This window comes from Typopeltis vanoorti, chromosome 3, assembly GCF_054136105.1.
Source record: "Typopeltis vanoorti isolate ZY-2024b chromosome 3, IOZ_Tvanoo_1.0, whole genome shotgun sequence".
Classification (NCBI taxonomy): domain Eukaryota; kingdom Metazoa; phylum Arthropoda; class Arachnida; order Uropygi; family Thelyphonidae; genus Typopeltis; species Typopeltis vanoorti.
In genome coordinates, this window is record NC_143551.1 from 4256724 (window position 1) to 4283493 (window position 26770).

Genomic DNA, 26770 nt, shown 5'->3' on the forward strand with positions numbered 1-26770 from the left:
AGCTTTCTTGTGCTTGTGTTAATCTGCAAAAAATCACCAGTCGAAGAATGTCAGGTACCTCTAGTTTGAAAATATATGGTTTTGGATTCCATTTAGCAATTGAGTAAGTTTACAAGAGTTTATCCTGTCTCATATCGATGGAGGAACTTCACGTGCAAAATAGATCAAGCAATCAGAAAACTTTTTTTTTTTTTTTTTTAAGGAATTCCGCCCACGAACGGTGGTAAACCGATCGTATGTTTAATAGGGGTGGCAATGATCTACGTCCAGAAATCAAAATTCACTCGATTTCTGGAAGTAGCACTTCAAGATTCCCACAGACAATGAGATTCATCTCCCACCTGAAGACATTCGCAGACATCCATGCGCTCGTTGCGATTCAAAATCACGCCTTTTGGTTTTAAAGTTTAAAAAAGCTCCATTCACTCATCCAACCGGAAGAAACGGATGAAACTGCGACAATTTACCAGACTGTCATACATTTCGTAGTCTGATAGTTTTCTCAGCTACTCCTTGTCTGAGCTTCACCTTGAGGATTATGGCCATTACTTAGAATTGAATATTTATTTCTAAATTATTTCTGGTTAAAGTTAATTTACATATTGTTTATACACAGTTACCTCTTTCTTATGGCAGCTGCATTTATAAACTTCGAGACAGATGGGAGTGATTATATGGAGACCTTAAGGAGAGTCTAAGGACTCATCGATGATGATCTACTCGCTTTATATCAACTGCCTCCTAAATTCACTCGCAGACTTTTGCTGGTAACCTATTCCATTCAATTTCTACTGGCCAAGAGAAGAATTTACGCCTCGCATCTTTGAAAATCGCATTCCTACCCATGTTCTTTCCCCCGCCTACCATGTAGCGAAAGATTCAAGTGACAGAGACCGTGCTAAAAGCGATTCAATTCAGCGTGTCAAAGAGGCATCTTCTGTGGAGTTTTTTGAGCCCTGTGGAAACAGAGTAATGGGCTGAAATAGAATAAACAAATAAAACATCTTACTGCTGTTTCTGTTTAGCTATGTGGGATAGTGTAAATTTAAAATTCTATTTATGCAGTTTTTAAATATATGATAATTCTTCGTTTCTGTAAAAATTGTGTGTTTTAAACATGTTATCATTGTAACTAAAGAATATGCCACAGTAAATAATTTTATTATGTAAGTATTTCGTCTTATGTACTCGTATCATAAGAAATCAGCAGTACAACTAACGACCAAAATAGGAACTGAATTCAAAAAACAAAACACAGTAGTGCGCATGGTTAAATTGGAATCCCTCTACGTATACATAGAGGGATCCCTTGCGTATTCGTGGATTTAAAACTAGTGGGTTCAAATTAAATTAATTAAATTAAAATGTAATAACATAAAATTCTTTATTATAATTGAGAATAACAGTGTTCCACACTTTTGGAATAGTGAGACAGTCGTTCCGATTAAATTAGGTCTATGAAGTAAGGTGTCAGCACTTTCTTTATATAAACGTTCGTGTTTATAGGGATCTATGTAGTAACTTAATGTTTTACCATTGAATCCTGTGGTTAGCGTTTTCGATTCTATGTTGCGAAGGCCAAATTTGTAAGGTTTGATACGGCGGGTGTGGGCTTGATGTTCAGAGATACGTTTATTCATAGATCTTCCTGTTTGTCCATAGTAAGACAAGTTACATGAACGGTACTTCGTGTACACCAGGCTGCATCAAAGGTGACAGTTTATCTTTTGGAGAAGGTAGTTAGTTGTGAATTTAGTTCATGGGTTTGTAGATAGCAGTGAGTTAGTATTTTATCATAAATTTTGCCACACGTTCAGAGAGGCTTTTAATATATGGTATAGGAGTCCTGTGGGCTTCTTGTCTGGGTTGATTTGTAGGAGAGTGGCTAATTAATTTTTGGGTTGTTATTAGATTATATCCAGATAATTTCCAATTCTTGTTTTACAGATTCTTCAGAAGAATAAATCTTTATGTGCTCTGGATACTAAAGATTTTATGATGCCATATTTTTGAGATTGAGGGTGAACTGATGTATTCTGGATATAACTACCTGAAAAAGTTGGTTTTCGATAGAGTGGAAACGAATCCACCTTGTTTACGCTGGATGTGTACATCAAGAAATGAAATGCCTTTTGTTGATTCCTTTTGTAGTGTGAACTTGATATGAGGATGCAGGGTGTTGATTTTTTTGTAGAAATGAGTAGAGTTCTGTGTGACTCCAAACTGCAAAGACGTCATCGACGTAGCGTAGCCAAATTGTTGATTTTGGGTCAAGAGCGAAAATTTTATCTTCTAGGTGTTCTAGAAAAAAGTTGGCTAAGTTAGGTGATAAGGGTGAGCCCATTGCTGTTCCTTACTCTTGTTTATATATTTTATCTTACCATGTGAAGTATCCTGATGTGATTGCAAATTTTAATGTTCCACTATCTATGTCCAGTGAAGAGAGAGAATGCCAAAGCTTACTAATATGTCTGTATCTGCCAGTTTGTCTTTTATCTTTGTATGAAATTCAATGCATTTTTTTTTATCGAAGAAGCTGAATGGATTGCGAAGGTATGGGACAGAAATCTTGATGTTTTATACGTGGGACTGCCTATAGAATCCACAATAGGTGTAAGTGGACAGTTACTTTTATGTAATTACCAATTATGTTACCTGGCATATATACGAAGTACCATGTTCGTGTAACTTGTCTTACTTTGGACAAACAGGAAGATCTATAAATAAATCTCCGAACATCAAGACCACATCCGCCATATCAACCCTCAGAAATCTGGACTTGCACAACATGGAATCGAAAACGCTAACCACAGGATCCAATGGCAAAACGTTAAGCTAATAGATCCTTATAAGCATGAATGGTTATATAAAGAAGTGCTGAAGCCTTACTTCGTAATCGGAACGACTGTCACACTATTCCAAAAGTTTGGGAAATTGTTATCCTCAATTTCTCCATCCATATATTCCTACATAACTGGAATTGTAAAAGTAACCAAAATTGTAACTGTGTGAAGATAGAAAATGTGAATACTATAACCTACTTGGGATTAAAAATGGATAGCAACTTAAGCTGGAAACCACATATTAGAGAAGTATGCAACAGAGTAAGATTTCGAGTTATCGATATCGAGCCATCTTGTTTTTTTAAAGAGATTCTTAACTCTGACAATGTTAAGAACATTATATTTCTCCTGGATACTAACTATTATACGGTACGGTGTACTAAGCTGGGGAGGAACATAACACACCATCCTGACACCATCAATCTGTTTCCAGTATAAATTAATACGTATTTTAACCAACATTAAATATAGAGACACTACGTTGAACGCAAAATATACCGTATTAAATATCCTTCCACTTAGACAACTATATATTTACAGGATGCTACTGTTCCTAAAATATTTTTTCACTAAAGCGCAAAGAGAAATAATACACAGACACTATCTCTTTGACTCCAAAAATCTTCAACGGCTTACCGCTCTTAATTCGAAAGGAAAACAACATGAACGCATACAGAAATCTGATTAGACAGGACCTAAATTTTTATATGATTATTGAAAACTTGTTTAGAATAATTGTATAGAAATAATTAACCAATTTATACCAAGAGAAATTAATCAATACAAAATATCCAAGTAAGTTCGAATAGTTTTTATAAAGGTATTTCATTCTTAAGAATGTGACATCTCATGCAGAACTTGAAAGCAGCGGTAAAAAAGGAGAAGGAACTGTTAGTAAGTGAACAGGAAGTATATGAGGAATTGAATAGACTTGATGTAAATAAGGCTGTGGGACTTGATGCTATTTCATCACGTGTTTTGAGGGAATGTTCCAGAGAGTTAACAACAGCTTTTGCATATCTTTTCAACATGAGTCGCTCACTGGGTCCCAAAAGAGTGGAAAGAGGGTAAAATTGTTCCAATTCATAAGGGAGGTGATAAGAGTAGGGCTTTGAATTATAGACCAGTCTGTGCTCTGGAGTTGTAGTCAAGGTATTAGAGAATTTATTTAGTACCAAGATTCAGAATGAGGTTGACAACAGAAAAGTACTCTTTGGCAGCCAGCACGGTTTTACTAACGGAAGATCGTGCTTTAGCAAACTGCTTACTTTTTATAATAAATTGACAAATGTGTTGGATAAGGGTGTTGCATATACGGTGGTATATTTAGATTTTGCAAAGGCGTTTGATAAATTGCCACATGACAAGCTGGTAATTAAATTGGAACGGATGGGGCTGAACAGTAGATTAGTTCGCTGGATTGGAGATTGGCTGTCTGATAGGTATCAGCGAGTTGTCTATGGAGGAGCGACATCCCAGAAGAGGAAAGTTACTAGTGGTGTACCCCAGGGGTCTGTTTTGGGTCCATTGCTATTTAATTTGTAAGTGATATTTGGAGAGGTCTGAATGGCGATATGCAGTTGTTTGCAGATGATGCAAACAACTGCATATCGTTTAGGGGAGAGCTATCAGGAGTAGAGCGGATGATGTAGCTTTGCAAGAGGACTTGAATTCGCTGGCTGAATAGGTAAATGAGTGGGGATGTCAATTCAATGTTGCAAAGTGTAAGGTTTTGAAATTTGGGAAGCACAGATGGGATGTAGAGTACACAATCGGTGTAAATATCTTGGAATTGGTAGAGGAGATGAGAGATCTGGGAGTGATTGTAGACCGACACCTAAAATTGTGAGGACAACACAGCGGATAATGGGAATGATGCGGAAGGCACTGACTTGTGGAAGCAAGGATGATATGGTTCCTTTATATAAGACTTTGATCAGGCACAGTAATCCACATATGGATTACTGTGCACAGACTTGGTCACCTGATTTTCAAAAAGATGATGTGTTGGAAAAAGTTCAGAGACGATTGACTAAGGTGGTTTCTGGTCTCTGGAATGTTGAGTATGAAGACAAAATGCAATTTGCAGAAATTGGTGGATAGGAGGAGGAGAGGGGATATGATCGAGACATATAAGCTGTTAAGAGGTTATTACCAGATTAATGTAGAGGAGGTTTTGCACAGAATGGATAAAGATAGGATGAGAACAAGAGGTCATCCCTGGAAGCTGTATAAGGAGGATGTGAGCAAGGGAACGAGTAGCAGGTTTTTTGCATGGAGAGTGGTGAATGATTGGAATGCATTGGCCGAGAGTGTGGTGAGCGCAGAGACAGTGAGTATATTTAAGGCGAGGTAAGATAAACTGTGTGTATAACAGTGGACCTCTCACGATGAGTCTGACTCCCTGGAGGTTTTTTATAATAATAGTAATTAATGAACTGCATTGTTCTTATTCCACGTGTACATATGTGTAATATAAATATAGTCGTATATATTGTCAAAAAGCACTGCAGTTCCACAGAAGTCTTAATAAAATAAGGAAGTCGAGCCTCATCTCAAAGGAGACGAAGATTCATCTTTACAAGTTCACCAGCCAGTCTATCGTTCTGTGCGGCTCCCAGACCTGGAACATCTAAACAAAAGCAGCGACCAATATTATAAATAGCTTTGGAACTACTTTTCTAAGAAATATCCTGGATTACTCCTGGGAAGACCACATTCCCAACTCGACTATATTAGATGAAACCCAGCAAGATCCTCTAGTCAGCACTGTTCAAATAAACCAAATAAAATGGTTCGGCCACCAACTTAGACATCTAACCTCTGTACCCTTTAATGCTCTGGTCCTCTACGCCCCTGCAGATAGGAAAAGATGCAGACCTCAAACTCCATATTGGAAATACATCGGCAATATTCTCCCCTTTTCCCCCCAACTCTCTGCATCAGAGATCCGTCAATTAGCATATGACAGAGAAGCCTGGTTTTCCTTCACATAACAACCTCCAAGTCCTATCTTAGTGTACACATACTACTTATTTGTTTTCATTGGTTTCACTATTTATAATTTTACAATTCTAAATAGGGAAATTATGATGATGTTATCAATATTTTTGTGTACTATTATGTCCTGTGTAGTTGTTACATTTCTTGTAACCCGGATGAGCTCGTGCTCTTGGGTTATACATAGGATGTCATTGTTTTACAATTTTATCATTTTGAAGAAAGAAAAAAAAGCTAATGAATGAGATGTAATGATATGCAAATGATAATGTAATAGTTTTCATACATGAACACGCGACTGTATATGTAGAGGGATTCCAATTTAAGCATGCGCTGCGCACTACTGTTTTTTGAATTCAATTCCTATTGCTGGTCGTTAGTTGTATTGATGATTTCTTATTATACATAAGACGAAATATTTACATAAAAAAGTTATTTACTGTGGCATACATGTTATGCTATACTTATGGATACCACACACGTTTCACTATATATATATATATATATATGGAAAAGCTTTAATGACTGTTACCGAGTAACTCTCGGTAACAGTCATTTAAGCTTTTCCATAATATTCCAACCGAGTAAAAATGAATTCTCATAATATATATATATATAAATGAATTTAAATGACTCTATACCGAGAAAGAAAAGTTTAATGTTAAGATACGACTAGTTTCGTTGAAATTCAACTTCTTCGGGTATCACAGGCAAAGAATTAAATAAAAAATAACAGAGACATGATAAAATACATTAACAGATCTAGTATAAAACACACAGGTACATTTAAAAGATATATATGTGTGTGTGTGTGTGTATCTTATCATGTGATTACCTTCACCTTAAAGCTGAATCTAACTCTTGTTACGTAGAGTTGTCGTATCTTTATTTCCACGTTAATATCTTGGGCAAGCAGATATCTGCCTTCCACCTCGTTTCTACGACATTCTCCGTGAACTAGCAATTGAGTTCGAGTTTGCTTTGTGATCATAGCATATATATTTTTTATTTTAATGCTATGAAGATAGCATCGTTGCAGTAATAAATCTGAAAGTCAACTAACGCTGACACATTCTATTGAGAAATTATTCACCTGCTATCCGCATGCCTCTTGCAAGCTCTCTCGTATTCAACCGTCTATTTTCGTTATTCGAAGCTTGTGTGGACAATGAGTTTTTTTTTTTTTTTAGTGAACTATATATTGTTAATATTCAGTTCTATTGCTGGTGTTGATATTTAGTGATATTACGAGATCTCACTTTTATTATTGGGAAGATGGCGCGCACACATGTACATTACACTCTCTCGGTCTGATGAGCACAGTCAGCAGCAAGAACAATCGAAACAGCGGAGTGCCTGAATTGAAACAATAGCGTAATCTTCTTTCGAGCTTGAATGATCGCACGACTGCAATATCTTAACGTGCGACTTTGTAACTTTTGTTAAATTGAAGGTGTTTTTCATAAATAAGTTATGCTGCCAGCATCTTCGAAATAAAGCCCCTCTCAATAATGATGATGATTATTATTATTATTATTATTATATATATACAGGGTGTTCGGGATAAATTTGACAGTTTCGTAAGGAAAAAGAAAATCTTCTTTGTATCTATTAAATTTAATGAATTGACAAAAAAACATTACAGGCAGAGTTAATTACAATACTATCAACAAGATTTACTCAAAATAACCACCATTAGCATCGATCACAGCTTCAATTCTGCTTCGGAACCTCGAACAAGCTGATGCTACAGTCTCCCTGGGAAGGGCCGCAAAAACTGTTTTAATTTTATCCATTAACTGGGCTTTTGTATTACTGGAAGTGCGATTGGTGTCTTTTTCAACTGCGCCCCATACAAAATAATCCATGGGGTTAAGGTCTGGGGAGTTTGGAGGCCAAACATTTGGACTGGTGAAGTCGTAGAAATTTTCAGACAACCATTTTTGACTTTTCCCAGAGGTGTGGCAAGGGGCCGAATCCTGCTGCCATACATACGGCCTACCATTGGCTACCCTTGTTATCCAGGGCTTGACTACAGTTAGCAACTCCACGAACAAAGCCCGAATTCCAATGCCAGGGTTCTTCAACACCTGTTCCTGCAGATTTGCGAGGAATTCTGCTGTACGAACGCAATCAGATCGTCTGCTAGGGATCTTTCTTCTTGCTACATCCTCGTAGTCACCATTGCAAGTCTCTAGTTCATGCCTGATTGTTTTTACTGTATTCAGGGAGCATTGGGCAGCAGTCGTAATATCCTTATTTTGATGGCGGGCACGAATCATCATGATACAAGTTATTCTCTTCCATGATTCAGGTGGGTTCCAGCTATCCATCCTTTCTGACATCTTGTATATGAATGAAGAAGGGTCCAAACTTTTAAACGAAGAGAAGTGTGTGTTAATACATGTAACTTACGGAAAAATATAATTAATTATAAATATGTCAAATTTATCCCGAACACCCTGTGTGTATGTATATATATATATATATATATATATATATGACAGAATGATCATTGACTCGGTTAACATACATAGTTTTATGAAAAAAATTGAATGACTAGAACCGACATTTAATTAAAAAGGTTTTAATATAAACACACTACTAGTTTCGGCCTGTAACAGCCTTCTTCAGGTGACATTATAAAAGAAAAAACACTAAACATTGAGGGTTAAAAGACTATGAACAACATAGACAGTCTTTATACATAATTAGCATTAAAACGTTGTAGTTGTATTTGAAGCTGTTCTTTCATTTGTTGCATTGTTGGGAGAGTGCGTGCTTGCTGCATCACGTGAACGCCAATACATGATTACAGCTGAATGACTATCTGGGAGGTTGTAGCTTAAGTTGTTATTTAGATGAACAGGATTGAAGATGATTTCTCTCGATTCCACAATTTTTCTCTCTATTTCGTCACTGCAACGGAAGATGTTTGTAGATTTTTCCCAGCAGACTTTGTGACTTTGGTTATCATCATTAGGATTAGCCGAGAAGAGGATATGACTTGATAATGCACTTGCTCGCTGTCTCTTGTAAGTAATGTCTCTCATGTGTTCTTCCATACGCATTTCTACAGATTTGTCTGTCTGATCGAAATGCGTATGGAAGAACACATGAGAGACATTACTTACAAGAGACAGCGAGCAAGTGCATTATCAAGTCATATCCTCTTCTCGGCTAATCCTAATGATGATAACCAAAGTCACAAAGTCTGCTGGGAAAAATCTACAAACATCTTCCGTTGCAGTGACGAAATAGAGAGAAAAATTGTGGAATCGAGAGAAATCATCTTCAATCCTGTTCATCTAAATAACAACTTAAGCTACAACCTCCCAGATAGTCATTCAGCTGTAATCATGTATTGGCGTTCACGTGATGCAGCAAGCACGCACTCTCCCAACAATGCAACAAATGAAAGAACAGCTTCAAATACAACTACAACGTTTTAATGCTAATTATGTATAAAGACTGTCTATGTTGTTCATAGTCTTTTAACCCTCAATGTTTAGTGTTTTTTCTTTTATAATGTCACCTGAAGAAGGCTGTTACAGGCCGAAACTAGTAGTGTGTTTATATTAAAACCTTTTTAATTAAATGTCGGTTCTAGTCATTCAATTTTTTTCATAAAACAATATATATATATATATATATATATATATATATATAATGCATGGGTCGCATAAATAGTGATCCTACAAGCTCAGAAGAGTCCGTATGTTCTGTTTGCATATCATTAGGGGTTCCACTGTTGTCGGTCAACAGTACTTTATTCTATTTTGGTGATTCTCTTCACAGACAAGGCAGAAACTCGATATTTCCAGAAACTCATGCGGAACTTTGGTACACTTCTTTCCTTCTTACGCGATTTCAAGTAACTTCGACAGCCATCTTACAACCTGACCTTTTTATGAGAATCACTGAAGCCGGGAATGAGAAAAAAAAAAAAAAAGACTAACCTTCGAAAATCGCATCTTCGAAAGAGGTTCAACACCAAAGTGACTCTTGACCATTAGTTTGGAAACTTTGTAAATGTTTCTATTTATTGCCAGTATACGTTTGTTTCCATTAAATAGAAAATACTTGGATACTTTTATATTAAACTATTGCGATGGGCTCTTGCGATAATTAATACATAACTGGACTGTATTTTTTTGTTTTCGCGTTCAAAATTGAAAATGATTTTCACGTGGGAAAAGTCGAATTATGCAGTATGCCAAACACATCGATAAATGGCATAATGCGCTTCTGGGAATTGGTTACACGAAAACGTTGACTAATTTATTTTATTTATTAATTATTATTATTATTATTATTATTATTATTATTATTATTATTTTGAATAAGTCGTCCAACTTATTCAAAAAGATTTGCGATGCTCATCTTCCAGCCACACGGGTTCTTTGCTCTGTTATCTGTTATTCGAACGGACGCATGCCAGTCTCGTTGCTTCACTGTCGATTCCGCTGATCAGTAACTCCGGAACGGGTTAACAGAAACTATCGGGTCAGTGTGTCTTCTTGTTTATTTCGAACGATTAAGTCTTGCACTCCTTGGGCCGCATAAATCATTTAGCTGTGGGGAAGGGAGCAAACATGACGGCGTCGACCTCGTCATCGCTGTCCTTGTGCCTCGCGGCCGTGGGAAACGGAAACTGGTCGTGGTTACAAGCGTGGCGGAGGAGTGCAATAAACCTCGACCTACAGACGACAACGATGGACACCGAAAACCAGGGAGATCGAGCTGCGGGGCTACTTTTTGACGGAGAAAGAGGCTTAACATTGCACGGACACGAAAATGTCCTTTTCGTGTGTTTCGTCCTTGAAAAGCGATGCAGTCGACGCAACCGCTTTACACTCAACTTTCGTTGAGTCAGCACTGCCCACCACATTGACGACGATCGTCGATTATTTTACATTTTCAAATCAGAGAGGCTTGGGAAAGGCCGAGAGGAAATGACTCAGTCACGAATGCGCATGCGCACATTTCTCCGATAAAAGCGTCGAGGTTTAAGACGTGAAGTTATTTCAATAGCTCGACAGAAACAGGTCACGGTGCGCCCCATTACCGAAAAGTCCTTTCAAAGTGTATTTTCCTACTGGATTCTAATTAAAATGCAAAACAAAGAGCCGTTGCTGGAACTTTCTCTCTCTCTCTCTGAGCGCAGCAGAGGCAGAAGAAAAGAAACCAACCGAGTGTGACACAGCGAAGCGTATGCAGGTGAATGCGGTCGTTAAAGTTTCTCTACTTTCTGCTTATAACCCGATCGTTAATTATGTGATGTTAATTTTCGCATATTTAGAACTTCCCCTTTCTGTCATAGTGCGATATAACACAATGACTTCCCGTCACAAAATAATGATACTTCCCCCAGCTCGCATACATACGAAAGTATTACGAAATTTATGGACGATCTCATCGTTGCACGGGTGTTTGTTGTTGAGTTATCGTCATATTAAAATGCTGTACGAGCACTTTCATGTGAGGGGAGGCTTGCATGCTCGTCTATCACCTTATTTCGGATTCTGTTTTTTTTTTTTTTTTTTTTTTTTTTAATTTTTTTCACGGAATCAGGGAAAGGACAGTAGTGATGATTTTCATGTTGCATTCGCCTATCGCATTACAGTTTCACTCAGCGCGGTGCTGTGCAGTCATGCTGACGATAAGATCTCATCTGTGTTCGCTGTACAACACGGAAACGCTGCGCAGAAATGCGATATGATGATGTCAAACGAGTAACAGGTGGGAGAGAGAGCGACAGACAGTTATGCAACAGGAAACTGTTGTCGCAATTCGAAATCGGCTGTTTTGGGTCACTTTCTGTTCGCCAACGTTCACGGAAATAGGACCTGATAATGAACGAGGTAACATCCGTAACGATTGTAACCTCATTCCTGGACAAAAACCTCAAATATTAAATATACCGACGAACTGGATTACACGAATCCTCTACGTGGTCGTCAGTTTGACTCGGCTAAATGATCCTGCTGGATTTCGTTACGTTTATATTAATTATTATGACACATCGTTTTGCAGTTCGAGAAATGCTTCTGCATTTTTTTTGTATGTGTATTCGCATAAATATTCGTTCCTTCATTAATTCTTTCCTTCCCGCTTGGCAACGCCTCTGCGCTCTCGCCCTAATGAAGAAGTCCATTAACTGTAATGAGTTGAGCACAACGCGACCTTCGTCGGTGCTTACATCGCTCCGACGGCACTTCGCTAGACAGCTGACAGAACTTAATTAATCGCCGTAAATAGATTCCGTTCGCCATACGTTTCGACGGATCTGTCATGACATGCCTTCTCAACTGTATGATCCCCATAATCGGGTTATCCCGTCACGGATTACTGTAGACAGAGATCATCTCAACTTCGTAATGGCGAGGCGTATTCAGCCGGAGATTTCCTATATGGAAGAGACGATTCTTACTTAATCGTGTCCTAAAACGTTTACTTTTGTTAAATGGGTATTTGTTTTCGTAAACTGCGAGACTTTTTATTGCCTCTTCAGTAAGATACTTTAAAAATGTGTGAACGAAGAGACACGAGAGGCACAAGAACCTCTAACACATCAGTGCAGTGTGTGTGGAGGTCAGGTTAACGGCTGACAGTGAAGAAATCTGTTGACATTTTTCTTAAAGAGCTTCTGGTTGAAGTTGGGAAACACGTTATGAGGAAGGCTGTTCCAGAGGACAGGTGGATGGAACAAACGAAAAAACGAAGCAGGTTCAATGTGTTTGCAATAGTTGTAATGAAGGAAGTGGAGGAGGACTTGAGGATGAAGAACTTGGATGTGGCTACAGCCCAAGACAGGAGATTGTGGAGGAGACTCACCACAAACAGCGACCCTACTTAAGTGGGAAAAGCTGCAGAAGGAGAAGTAGTGAAAAGGGGTGTTGAGCAGTCGCTGCTTTTTAACAAGCCTAACGGAAAGCGGAGAAAAGATGTTACAGTGACCATGGAAGTAGAGACAAAGCAAACAGTGCTTCTCTGAGTTGGTGGTTGAAGTAAGTCTGTGAGTCGAATTGCTCTCTTCTGGTGAATTACGAATTACGGCAGTATCGAGAAATTTGAAGGCAGTTTTAGGTGCACAACCCAAAGTGAACAGTTTTCTAAGGACGGGAGGATTTGTTAATCGAAAGACAGTTTACCGAATGATAATTCATCGAATGAACCGATAATATTTCGATGAATTGCTTTCATAAGTCACCGAAAGAGTAATTTTCTTGCGAAATAAGGCTTAAAAGTGTTGGGTAACAATACATACCAAAAACATATCAAAGATGCAGAAAACATCGAGACATAATAATTATTTAGTTGTATTTTAGAACATTATTCTGAAAGTGTGCATACTGCTTCATTATGTAAATAATGATTTATCTCTAGACAAAAAAAAAAAAAAAAAAAAATCGTCCTTCCTAATTTTTTCATAACATTGGTCAGATTGAAATCAAAACTGACAAAAGTTTCATTAAATTTCTTCCATTCAGAGCGGAATTATCATCATTTTGAAATTCCTTTGCTAAAATTTTCTAATAAATATGAAGTAAAAAAGTCGTAACTAAAACTGAACCGCGCTGACAACTTCTTGTACCCACGCAGTACATCGAATTTCACTACGTGAGAGTTATTTCGTCTCTTTGTAGCTCCGAATATAGTTGAAATGAAACGTGGAACGGTTCGACAAATTTTTGTGAAAGTTTCATATACCAAATCTGATTGAAATTCGTCTTATGATACAGACGTCACATGCTAATACTCCTCTGAGTCTACTTTGGAATGAGGTCGCAGGGGCAGTTGTGGAAGATCACTACAAAATACAGCCTCTTGGAAATAATTTTCACAAATGGGATGTGGATATTCACAGTTTGGTCCTATGATTTAATCAGTGCTCCCACTGATATGAATTTCTTCGTCCTGTGGGAGACAATCGCCCTCTGCTTATTGCAGACCTCAAGTAAGTGACTGGAAAAAATTCCATGTTTGGTCTCGAAAAATAATTATTTTTTAAAATTAATTTTGTGTGTTTTACATAATCTTTTCTAAATTATGTAAAATACACGAAACGCACATACAGACTGAAAGAAGTTCTTTACCCCCCCACCCCGAAAAAAAAAACATGCTCCCCCCCTCACATCTACATAAAATAGAGAAGGTGAATGACATGGTTAGCTTTAACAGCATCACTAGTTAGTCCGATTATTTTTGCAGTTATTTTTCATAGACTTCACATTCCACAACATGCCTTATAATTAATTTTTTGGTGAACTGTTCATTCCGTGAATTGTTTTTTCGAGAAACTTCTGTTCTATTAATTTTTTTTTTCAATAAACTGCCTTTCGGTACATTGTTGTTCGATAAATTGTCTTTTGATGAATTATTTTCGATGAATTTTCTTCATACCCGTTTTTAGAAGTTGAAGAAACTATTGATGTGACGTGTTTATGCCTGGAGAAGCTGGAAGTAAATGTCAATCCAAGGAGAGAGATCTAATTCTGCCTGGTGATTTTTTATTTTTTATTTTTTTATTTGGCGTGTTCGCCACCTCAATCCCTTTTTCGCTTAGATATACATTTTGCTACAACAGATGGTTCGTTTAAAACAATTCCACAAATTTTAATAAGAGATAGTCGATACGAAATTTAACTGGAATAATTATTGTGTCAGTTCAAATTATTTGGCCAATAAAAATGCACGATTGAAATCAAAACTAACGCGCATGAAATTGTATTCACAAATCACTAATTTTATTTTAAGTTTCAGCCAGTAAAAATTGCCATCATCTGCATTAATAAGGTGCAATTTTCGCAGATGATGGGAATTTTTACTGGCTGGAGCTTAAAATAAAATTAGTGATTTGTGAATATAAACAATTTCATGCGAGTCAGTTTTGATTTCAATCGTGCATTTTTATTGACCAAATTTATGTCTCATAAAAAAATAATAAAAAAAACTTTGTTAAAAATAAGTCAAGTATTAAAGAAAAAAATAAACAACTATAGTACCTGAGGCAAATAAGGTCCACCTTATTTAAAATTTGAATAAGTTAAACAATTGTTTAGATTAATTGAAACAACAGTGTTCATATTAAAGTTTGTATTATCACTAATTAAAAAAAAACACAAATAAAAACAATTCTTGCAGTAATTTATATTTTAACCAAGTCTTTAAAAACACCTTGAGTGGGCCTTATTAAACCATAGTAGTTTAATAAAGCCCTTGAACAAAATTAAATATTTAAAAAAGAATATAACAATTATTTTTAATTATTATTAATGTTTTAATCATAATTATTAGCTTAAGAACAGTCATAAGGGCATACAAATACGCCACATTCTTCTTTGGTGAGACCAACACACTCTTCATGGTACTATTTAAGACACCGTGTGCATTGCCTCATATCAGCAACCTTTTCGTCCTCTATTGAATTTATTAATTTCACCTCTGATGGAACGTCCTTCATGCAGTTATTCAGAACCTCGTGTACTCTGGAGTTGTAACAATACCAAGTAGGACAACTTACGTGACTTTTACTCCTCATTTCCAAGGTTGGACTGCTGTTTTCAGAGACTTATTGTAATCTTGTTACAGAAATAATGCGTATTGGAATGGAAGGATTATTCATTCTTCGCTCTGGTCAAAATTCCAACCCAATATCTAAACTATTCTTCTCCAAGAAGTGCACCAGGGCAGTCGAAGAATAACAAATAGTCGATCGCAAGTGGCTTGAGATCAAAACATTTTCCTTCAGCCTGTACAGTTGTACGCAAAACTTGTGAAACTATCATTCAAAGAGCTAAGTCTAATTAAGTTCAACAAGGATAAAGATAGAAAACTTCGCTTCTGCCACTGGCAGTCATGCCTTCTAGTCCCTTCGCCAAAGCTGTTGGGCACAGCTTTTGTCTATCTGTGCTACGTCCTGGCTTCATTCTCCGCTCCCAACTCCTCCATAGATGACCATGGCAAATTACCTCCTTTTCCTAGAAGACCACATCTCATTCCTGCTGTGACCTTCTGCCAGAAAAACATCAGAAGAACCTGAATACTACAAACGCCGCTCGGTGCCGATGAAATTCAACGTATTGTGCTCAAGAGATGTGCTCCTGGACTAACACTTGTTTTTGATCATATGTATATACTCGGCTGGCATCCGCCCTACAGCATGGAAGCATGTTCATATATAGCCATTTCCCAAGAAAGGTGATCAGTGTCTACCATCAAGCTAACGACCTCTTGCTGTCACCTCAATTTTGTCCTCAGTAATGGAGAAGGTTATCAACAGTCAACTTTTTCAGTACTTGGAGAACTCATTTAATTTGTGACCACCAGCATGAATTTAGCCAATCTAGATCCACAGAAGATCTCCTGACCTATGTCACGCACCTCTGGGCTTTCTTGCAGAAACCCGTGCTGCTGCACTCTGCAACGCTTTTGATAGGATATGACATCGAGGGCTTCATAAATGATCATCATCATATGGACTGCCTTCACCCTTGTGTAAATGGATTGCAAGTTTTCTCTCAGATCGATCTCTACCTGTAATGGTGGATGGTATTCTCTCTCTCTCTCTTCAGATTTTCTTGTTAATACACTTGATCCTCAGGGCTTTGTCATTTCACCCACCTTCTTCCTTATATAAACGACTTGCTCTCATTGACTATAAACCATGTTTATAGGTTTAGTGTCAATTCGTATATTCATAGCGTTCAAACATTTCAAGCTTAAAGATCATAAGTACCCTGAACACTAATATTCACGGTATCCTTGATTGGGGTGAAAACAACCATATCAACTTCAAAGCTTCTAAAACGTAGTTTTGCTTGTTTTCTCTGGGAGAAAAAAATTCAGATGTTCTCCACTTTTGATGATGCTCAGCTCAACAGTGAAGACCGTCTCTCTCTCTCTCTCTTTTCTCTGACTGACTCTTACTCCAAACCTTTCTTGGCATCCTTTGCCGATCAAGACTGCACCCCACTTCTGACCATTTACTTACTCTGCATAAATCCTACCAACCTTGGAACACTGTTCTCATGTTTGGTGTGCTCTTAAGACCCCCTCCCCTCTAAGAATTCTTAATGCTGTCCAGAAAAGGGCAGTTAGGTTGATTAATTCCACATTTATGAATCTCTTCAGCCACTTTCTTATAGAAGATCAATTTCTGCATTGAGTCTCTTCTACAGATATTTTCATGTCCACTTTGCACCAGAACTAGCATCCATTCTGACTCCCATTTCTGCTAGATCTACAAGAACTCGAGCAACAGCTACTCATCATCCCTTTACATTTGAACTGATTCACACGAACCTGCTGCTCCTGGTCATCTTTCATTCCATCCACCACTTGAATTATGTAGAGCAGCCTCCCTCGTGAAACATTCCCAAAGGACTTATAACCTCTAGCAGTTCAAGAAGAATTAACATCTTCTTGGACTTCCTGAACATACTCTGTTCCTGACTCCCTGCCCACATGGCATTTATTTGCTATAAGCCCTCTGCCGTGAGCGTGTGTGGGAATAATATTTGAAAAAAAAAAAAAAAAAAGAATTTCGTGCCTCGAATTTGCAGGCTACTCATCTAATAAAGCTAGCGTACCAGCAACTTAGAACCGGGATTGTTAAACCAGTCCAATTTGGGCTTTACGTAATAATTCTGATAATTGAGTGCTGTGCTTAGGTCACTGCCGTGGCAATTTTCTATCACGCACAAAATCACTTATGTTATATCGTAAACGAAAATTTAGACAACGCAAACAGATTTTAGTCGAGATCCCAATTTTTTTTTTTTTTTTAATTCATCTTACGAGAGCGGAATTGTTACCGTCATTAGTAATAATTCGCAAACTGTTCGATTTTATCGAACAGTTTGCGAATTTCGTAACCATATCGAACCATATGTTCGATATGGTTACGAAATCCAAACCTTGGATTTCGTAACCATAGCTCTAGAATAAGGTGGTGAGCCCTGTGCCTAGAAATATTTGTCTGTAAATTGCGCGCGTTCTGCTGGCTGGTTTGCTTGGTTCTTGACGAAAAACCCTGTTCCCTTTCCGACCAAGGGGCTTCGTCTATACCGACTGAGCTAAGCTACGGAGGATCTTATAGACCATTTTACAAATGTTTATTTTACTTAATTAAATTACTTCCATTTAATAATTATCAAGTAGGCCATCGCTAAGAAAAGTTTTCCAAGTGATTAACTTATTGCGAAATTAAGCTCTTTATTAATTACGATTAATATAAATGGGAAACGAGTTCTGGGTTCCTAACTACTCTCCCTATCAGATCCAACATTTCGAAACAACTATCAGGCCTAAGCGAATACACGACGAAGTTCATGTTCTTTAAATAGCTCAATACTGAGGTAACTCGTGCTCATTGTCCAGCCTTCCACTTCTTAAGATGAATATTGCCTCGTACAGCGAATAAGCAGTGATATTTAAGAGGATCGCTGCGTTTTACCCTCCCTATACTATTAGTCTTGCTCATGTCAAAGGTTATGTACTTATCACTTGCGTGACCTTGCAGCACAGATATTCTCTTTCTATTTGGCGTATAAAAGGTCACGCAAGTGTGTTATCTTCCCTTTAATTAATATTCTGATATTTTGATGCATTTTTCTGTTAGTTCACAACCCGAATAAGTTTTTAATGTGTATTTTATATTATTCCATTTAAAAGGTGCGGTTAGAGCTGATTTACATAAATAAATTATGAAAAGAAAGCTTTTCGATGGTTAAATAAATGACGAGGAAGGTGTGTGGATTTCTGATAGGAGGAAATGTTACACAAGCGAAGCTGCGAACCACTCGTTTAGATGGTCAAAAATGCGATAGTAGCGAATGCCGAAATGATTTGGTTCTCAAAGAACTGTGCCCTGCTAGTTATTTATTTGTTGTTGCTTTACGTTCAGTTCTGTTCAAAGCTCTTTCCTTCCGCCGCACCCTGGAGTTGATGATTACTACAGAAATTGGCCGCTGGCAGTTTGTGTGTACTACGTGGTTCAACCTGTCGAGCAATTAGCGCAGTGTTCTCAGCTTTGCGTGCGTCGGAACATCCCTGTTTATCTTGTCAACGAGAGGAAATCTTCACTGGAAATCTTGAAAGCGGGCATTCTTTGCAGCGGAAACGGACATTAAGACAATGCAGAGAGAGAGAGGGGGGGGGGGGCAACAAGAGTTTGCGTCTCTCTCTCTCTCTAGCGTGGGAGCTAACAGAATACTTCGGAGGGAGAGCGCACTAGCGATGCACCTGAACTGCCCTTTAAGTGGGTCAACGCGTAATTCTTAGTTTTATTAGCGCAAATTTCTATTCTTACACCTGCTTCTCTCCCAAGAGATCGTACTCTTCAGAAACTCTGAATTAGTTTAAAAGTTAACTGTTCCGTATGGTTAATGTTTTCCCGTGTGTTTAAAGACCTTTCGCTGTGGCATCGCTATGTTTTTACGCTGCTTGTTGGGAACCACGTTTGCATTCTCAGCAGCTAATAAATGTGGAAGATGAAAAGCACTGCAACTTTGAAAATCCCAGTGTTCAGTCTGTGATTTGCGCTTTCTACTTTCCTGAGGTACTCTTAGATAACCGCCAATGAGCGATTTTGGACGGAGACAAAACGGTCAGCTTTTGATGTGCGTATTTCGTGAGAAACGTTTGGAATGATAGGGCCAACAAAACCACATGCATGACAAAATGTAGTCTCGTCAAAGAATGTGGTACTCTCTCGTACATATCCATATTTTATTTGTGACGCATAAGTAAAAAAAATAATAATCACGAATGCGAAATGATAAACCTTCTTGAAATGTCGGTGCTAGGATTGTCCCCCGCAATTCTAGCACCAAATATTCATTCCTTGGGGGAGGGGGAAGAACGCCTTAAGTATTTTGGTCTGTGGGCGAGGTGAGGAAACAATGAAGGCAGATAAAGGCTCATTCGTTACTTCATTTTCTTTTTCGAAAAATGAAGTACCTGTTTGTTCCAATATAATTTTCATATCGTACAGAAAATTATATTGGAACAAACAGGTACATCACGCGTTTTGTAAACATTTTTTACTTGTTGGTTGTAGATCGGTTATTCTAAACCAGCTACTCCAATATTCCTCACCTGTAGTGCCAGAGCAGCTGAGTCTGTTCGTGGCCAACAGCTCAGCTTCTTGTTCGATTTAACTCCTCCATATGCCTCACGCCAACAGTCTTTTTAGTGACATGATGTATATCATACAGTTGTCTTATCCTACCACAGATCTCAAAAATAGACAAGTTCCATTAAAATAATAAATTGTACTATGTTCTACTTTCAATCTTGCGTGCTTTTTCACACGGTTTGTCCTTTTAATTCCACAAGGCATTAATAGCCTTATGAGATTTGATTATGACTGTACGAAACAAAATTAAACCATTTCTATCCAACTTGACTTAATTTACGTATCTGAAATATCTTCCTTATCCCAATCAGAGGATTGGGCTAAGGAAGATATTTTCTGGAGGGATATGTCACCACTTACGATGTTGCTGTGCTGCAGTATTCGGGAAATGAAAAGTATTATTTCTTCTACCTGCATAAGTACATCATACTTTTGCCCTTCGAATGTAAGACTTGGTTCGAATCCAGTCTACAATGTGCGGAAAAAAAATTTATTCTAGACGATGTAGCCTGTCTCATACAGCGGAGAAAGATTTTCCCCCAATCCACGATCCCTGTAAGCAGACAAACCGGCTTTCCTTTGCACTGTCCTCATAGCTTTCGTTTTGAAAGTAACCCAAAACAGTCCGACCCAACTGAAATCTCTGCTGCTCCAAGTACTACTCGTCCCACTTTACACAGCGGGATGAGTACTACTCATCCAGTTACACTTCTCTACTCTATTTGTATCAAAAATGGTATTTTGTGCATCTGTTTGCTCTTAGAACTTCCATACTCTTTGGCAGAGTTCGTATATTTTTAATAATACGATACTTGGGCAACTCGTACTGAAAGTTTATAATTTCATAAGCTCTCGATCACTTTCGAAACCGTGTCAAAAGCAAGCTTTTTTTTTTTGTCCACTCGGAATGCAATACGAATATATATATATATATATATATATATATATATATATATATATATTAAGGCGCCTCCGTATAGCTCGGTCTGTTTCGACGATACCCCATCGGTTCGAAACCGGCCAGAACGCACTTAATTTACATGTGTTGGATTCTAATTATGTAGAAAATAGAATAAATGTTGTTTGATTCAGAATCCAACATGAATTTCCGTCACAAGAACTATATTTGTAAATATTATTTAATGTAAATAACATAAATTATAATGGATATCATATAACTACCTTAATTATGTCAAATATTTAATTGCTTAATCAAAGAAATGTGTTAATGGTAAATAGATTCTGTATTAAATGTTATTAAGCTATTTTATTTGTTCTTATGTCAATATTATAAAGTCTTATATTTGTAATTTAACTACGCATTTGTTGAAATGCGATTATTATATTTATTCTTTTTGTGAAAGCTTAATGTTATGTAATATGTAGTTGTATAGCCTAATGTAACATTCGCGAGAATGTTTACGTTTATCGGTTGTCATAGAGACGCGTGAAATAAACGAGCGCGTGTGAGGGGAGCGTTGGTAGACGAGGAAAAAAAAAATAGATACGGAGTAGTAAGTAGGAGTCGGAACGGAACTTTGGAATTATAAGGTAGCAAGGAAGTAAACTAAAGAAGTAGAAGTAATTAAAAGATTCCTAAGGATAGGAGTTGAGTAGATATTTTTTTTTATATAAGTGAATCTTATAGTTGGCTGAAAGCAAAATCAGCCGTAGTAATAAAAGGAAATTATTGCCGTAATCGGATAATTAGAGAACTGGACATTCAACGAAGAATTCTGAATAAATCCAGTCGGTCTACAATTACGACTTATTTCTATACTACGAAAAAAGGAATTGTACGGAGTTAAACTAGTTGATGAATGAAAAATAAGAATAATTAATATACCTTATAGTTGTTATCTAGAGTTTTTGAAGCGCGATTAGTAATGTTTTAGTTATTTGGTATCTCGCAAGTGTGATAAATACAATTTGAAAGTGTGCTCACAAAATATTGGAAGTACTGAAGATTATTTCTGGTAAGGACAGTCATATTAGTTTATTTCAGTGTATGCAGATTTAAGTATTAGTTCCGTTGCGCTGTTTCTAACATTAACTGTAGCTTACCATCGAGGCTGAGAGTTGAAAATATAGACATTGAAGTGATATCTACCGTGGTTAGTGCCTGTTATGAGTTAATCGTAGAGTGTAGCTGAGAGATACATGGAAACTGAATAAATAAGAAATTCTATTGTAATAATTTGAGTATAGGAACTTTGTGATTCTGAAACTGTGAAATTGTATGTGAAAGTTTGGAAGATTGATTTATTGTGAATGACTTGACCTGATGTACTAGCTTGACTGAGTTATCATATTTAAAAGTGGAATACATGTATTTTGTTATATAACCATATATTAAATGTTTTGTTTGTTAATTTAAATATTGTGTTTGCCTGAATTTCTTTTTACTGCACCGTTCACAAAAATTCGGATCTAGCGGGAATCCCAGAAAGAAAATAAATACCATCGGCCTGAATGAGTGAAAAGACTACTAACTAATTTTAAATTAATCCTACTAATTCATATAGACTTATCTAAGGATAGAGTGGCGCAGTATAATAGAAATTTCTCTACCCTTAGATCAGTGATTAATTTGCAATTAGTTTTCCTTAATTTTATGAAAGTGACTTTTAGCAAGATGGCGGATTCGAACGTCGAGAGAACACGTCACGACACATGCAAAGTATACTTATAGGCATAGTATTATCCTCCTTATCTTGGCATTATGGTTACGAAATCCAAGCATACTTGAACGGTTATGGTCGCCTAAGGATCCCTTAAGAACCGTAGAAGAAGAGTATTTTAAAATAAAGAAGAAAACGGAAAGAAAAAAAAAAAAGAAAGAAGAAACTAAGCAGTTATAGTGTATTGTGTATACACACATTCCTCTCTCGTATTTCTCTCCCTCACCCGACTGGGAGTTTCTTAAACTTTTACTTTTTTTAACAAACTCCAAGTCGATTTGATTTCGGAATCTGACTACCCACTAGAAGTTAAATATCTGTGTTCCGCACAGCAGAACATGCATATTGTTTTCAATTCGTGTAGTATTAAAATTGATAATTGCATTTATAAATATGAGAATGGTTTTAGAAACATTGAAGTATTTTGCAGTAAATAACCTCCGTATGGACGTTCATTTTATCTTTGCTCGTAACTTTTTGTGTTTAGAAATGATTAGTTGATATATAGCCAACTAAGGAAATAAATGCATTCCATAACTCGTACTTCTAAATATTATTAAAATGCTCTTATGCATAAAAAATGTAAACGTTTGTGTGTTTTAGAGAATATCGTTGCCCAAAATACTCAAACTCAAAATTCGCTTAAAGCGGAACCTGTTTATTATTGTCATGTCCGTGTCTTACTTCGAACCAAAGATTTTTATTGTTATACCTCAAAAGAAAGAAAAAGAAGAAGAAACGCTTTATAAATAGGCAAGAGAAATTTTAACATTGCGATACATTTATACAGTGGTGTAGCTAGAGCTTTTGCCGCCTGGGGCGATCCCTGAGTTTGCCGCCCCTCTCAATACACATCAAAAATAGTACAAAAAGTCAAAATGACCTATAGGAAAAGAAATTAAAACACTGTTTATTTTTGAAGTAAAACTTTAATTTCAACATTCTAAACTGTTATTTTTCTTGCTTTTCTGTCAGCAAATCGTCGACGACATTGGCGAAGTCTATTTCATAATAATGTAGGTAATTCTTAATCGATTTTATTTAGAAAAACTCCTCTCACAACTAGCAACATTTACAGCAATTGTGAGGAAAATTCGCAGTAGTATTACAATATTTGCGAATGAATTCTCGAGGCTGTATTTTAACTGCAAAAGTTCAAAAAGGTTCAAAGTGCCGCCCGGGGAGGATCGCTCCTCCCTAGCTACGCCTCTGCATTTATATCTATACCAAGACTCAGGCTTCCCTGAGTCCTGGAGACTCCGTTAGAGGTGTGTATGTATACACATACATACTGTACATGAACAAAAAAAAAAATAAATAAGAATGTTCTAATGTTGGCATCATCGCACTCGAGAAGCATTTTGTTTATTGATTTGTATTGTTAACTATTTCTGTACTACTATAATAACCTCTGACCTTGTGTGTTGCTGTGCCCTCTGCAGCAATTCTGTTTTATCGGTAGATGCTGCTTTGTGGAACTTAATTTTTGCACATGCATATTGTTTTCAATATGCTTTAACTATGGCACAGTATGACCTTTGTTGTTTTTGTGCCAAATAAACTATAAACCAAACACACAAGAATCGTGTATTTTAAAGTATTTTCATGTGCTTGTTTCCAGAGCTAGTTGTGCCATCTGGTGTCACAATGTCGGACATCAGCAATGCAGTTGAAATGCGTATCCTGCATTTCACTGTACGAGAAACGTCGGATTGGTGAAGTGAATTTTATCTTGCATTTTTGGTGGCGCCTGTATTTCTTAAATTGTTTCTTTTTCAGATCTGACACCCGAAGAGCAGCACTTGCTGGCTGATATCCGACGAAGAAAGGTTGAGCTGCTTCAAGAAATTCAGGTAAGCTGAGTGCAATGCCTTTTTTTTATTATTATTGTGATTCTGAATTCAGCCCACACCGTTCTAAGCATGTGGACAGCGAAGTTTTGAATTCGCTTTCCTTTTAAGTGTTTGCATTTTATTTTATTTTATTTTTTTTTTATATAGATTATGTGAAACTCCCAATGCATTCCTTTTGTTTTCTCTGGATGATCTTCCGTTTCCCCAGATCTTTCTCTCCCGTTGTTCTCTTTTCACCGCTGCCTTTGCTATTCATTCCATCAGTTCACGTGTGTGCGTATGAGTCGGGTTGTTTAGAATAGCGCTGACGCCAAGAACTTTCGATTGTGTCGGGCCTCATTCTCTGTTCCGTGAGAGGTGGTGAGAAACCCATCCTCCCTTCTTATGAGACCGGATGACTTAGCCTTAATCGAAAAGGACCAGATAAAGGCTTTGACGGAATTCAAGGAGAGTTGTTCATCTGATTTCGGTATGGAGACATCTCTCGTGAGGGAGGGGGGGGTACATAAATATTTCTCCTCTTATTTCTGTTTTAAGCCATTGATGCTGCATTAGTTAGAGCAGACGAAACACTCGTGTTAGTCGTATAAGATACGACCCATTACTCCATATCGCACGTAGAGCAAAACGCGATTCTGCTAATTACACTGAAGGAGATGAGGATGCAGCCGTTGATGAGGCAGCGAGAGATGCTGAAGTGAGTTCTATGCGCATATTTAATGGCTCTTACATTTATGCCTTAATTTAGGAACAACAGCTGCACCTCCACGTACAGCCTATTACTTTTGCGACGTTATCAAGCAGATTTTCCGCGCTAATTCGGAAGTATCTGGAGATAGTTCGCGACGTTGAACTCGATCCGGTATTAATGTGTGGGGAAGAGCGAAGTCACTGAAGTCGGGTTTCGATATTAGCACAGCACGTTATACTCGTATACATTGGATTTCATTCAACATGCCCCGAGAGTGAGCCGATAAGCTAGCGAATATTTTTACGATAAAAAAATATTTTTGTTGTGAAAAAGCGAAGCGTCACATATGCAAGCGCATTGCAAGTGGAACTTTGAGGTGAAGAGGTTTTTAACACCTGTTACGAAACAAAAGTCAACTTCGAAAAATACATAGAGCAGAATATATATAAGCAGCAGGCTAGAATGGTCACAACTGTTGTACGGAAAGTAAAGTCTCAGTATGAAAAGAAACTGGCTCTGCGTGCTAAAGACAACCCACAAGAATTCTATCAATATGCTGCAAGTGAAAGATAGAATGAATATCAAAGGATAACTCTTCTAAATCCAGATGGCGTGAAGGTTACAGATGCAGAAGAGGTTGTTCAGTTAATGAGTGCTCATTTTGTTAAAAGCTATCAACCTGATGAACGCAACATTGAACTCACTGTTACCTCTTCACTAGATGAAGAAACTCAGGTGTGTGATGCTGAGGTTTTAGAGCTGTTGCACAAATTGAATAATAATTCAGCAATGGGGACTGATGGAATATCAGCATGTGTGCTAAAAGAGTGTTCAGCTGAACTGGCTATTCCTTTGACCAAGCTGCTTAATATGAATCCCAGAACAGGGAAGATTCCGCAGGAATGGAAGAAATGTATGGTAATTTCATTGCACAAGGGTGGTGCAAAGACCGATGTATCCAACTATCGACCAATTAGTATCTCAGGAGTGGTGGTGAAGATTTTGAAAAATTGGTTAGGGCTCGCATTCAGAAATGGGTTGACAGTGAATTTCTACTTTGCAATGAACAACATGGGTTTACTAAAAGAATGTCATGTTTTAGCAACTTGCTCGCATTCTATAACAATGTCACCATTGAACTAGACAAGGGGGAATGGATGCATCTTGATACTATTGGATTTTGCTAAGAATACAGCATGGCAGACTGCTGCATAAATTGGAGAAAATGGGTTTGGGTTACACAATATGAGGTGAAGATAAGAGGATGGCTAACTGGCAGATATCAAAAAGTGGTATACTGGGGAATCTGAGTCTGCAAGGTTTAAGGTACAATGGTGTACCACAAGGATCAGTACATTGATGATATTGGGAAGGATTTGACAAGCGGTCATACAGCTATTTGCTAATATGCAGTACTTGCAGAATGATTTGAATAGGCCGGAATTGTGGGCATGGAAAACGGTGCCAGTTCAATATGAGTAAATGCGAAGTCATTCACTTCCGCATGATTAGATATCCAGTATATTATATTGGTGGGATGAGGCTAGGGATCTGTGTTA

The 26770-nt window shown here is 37.4% G+C and overlaps 1 protein-coding gene across 1 annotated transcript in view; it reads left to right on the forward strand.

Annotated features, from left to right (window-relative positions):
* LOC150107873 (cytohesin-1-like) overlaps positions 1–26770 on the forward strand; it is a 287240-nt gene that overhangs the window by 79628 nt on the left and 180842 nt on the right. The window contains 1 exon segment of the mRNA XM_090390530.1: positions 24447–24520. Within this exon segment, the coding sequence (XP_090246656.1) occupies positions 24447–24520 (74 nt within the window).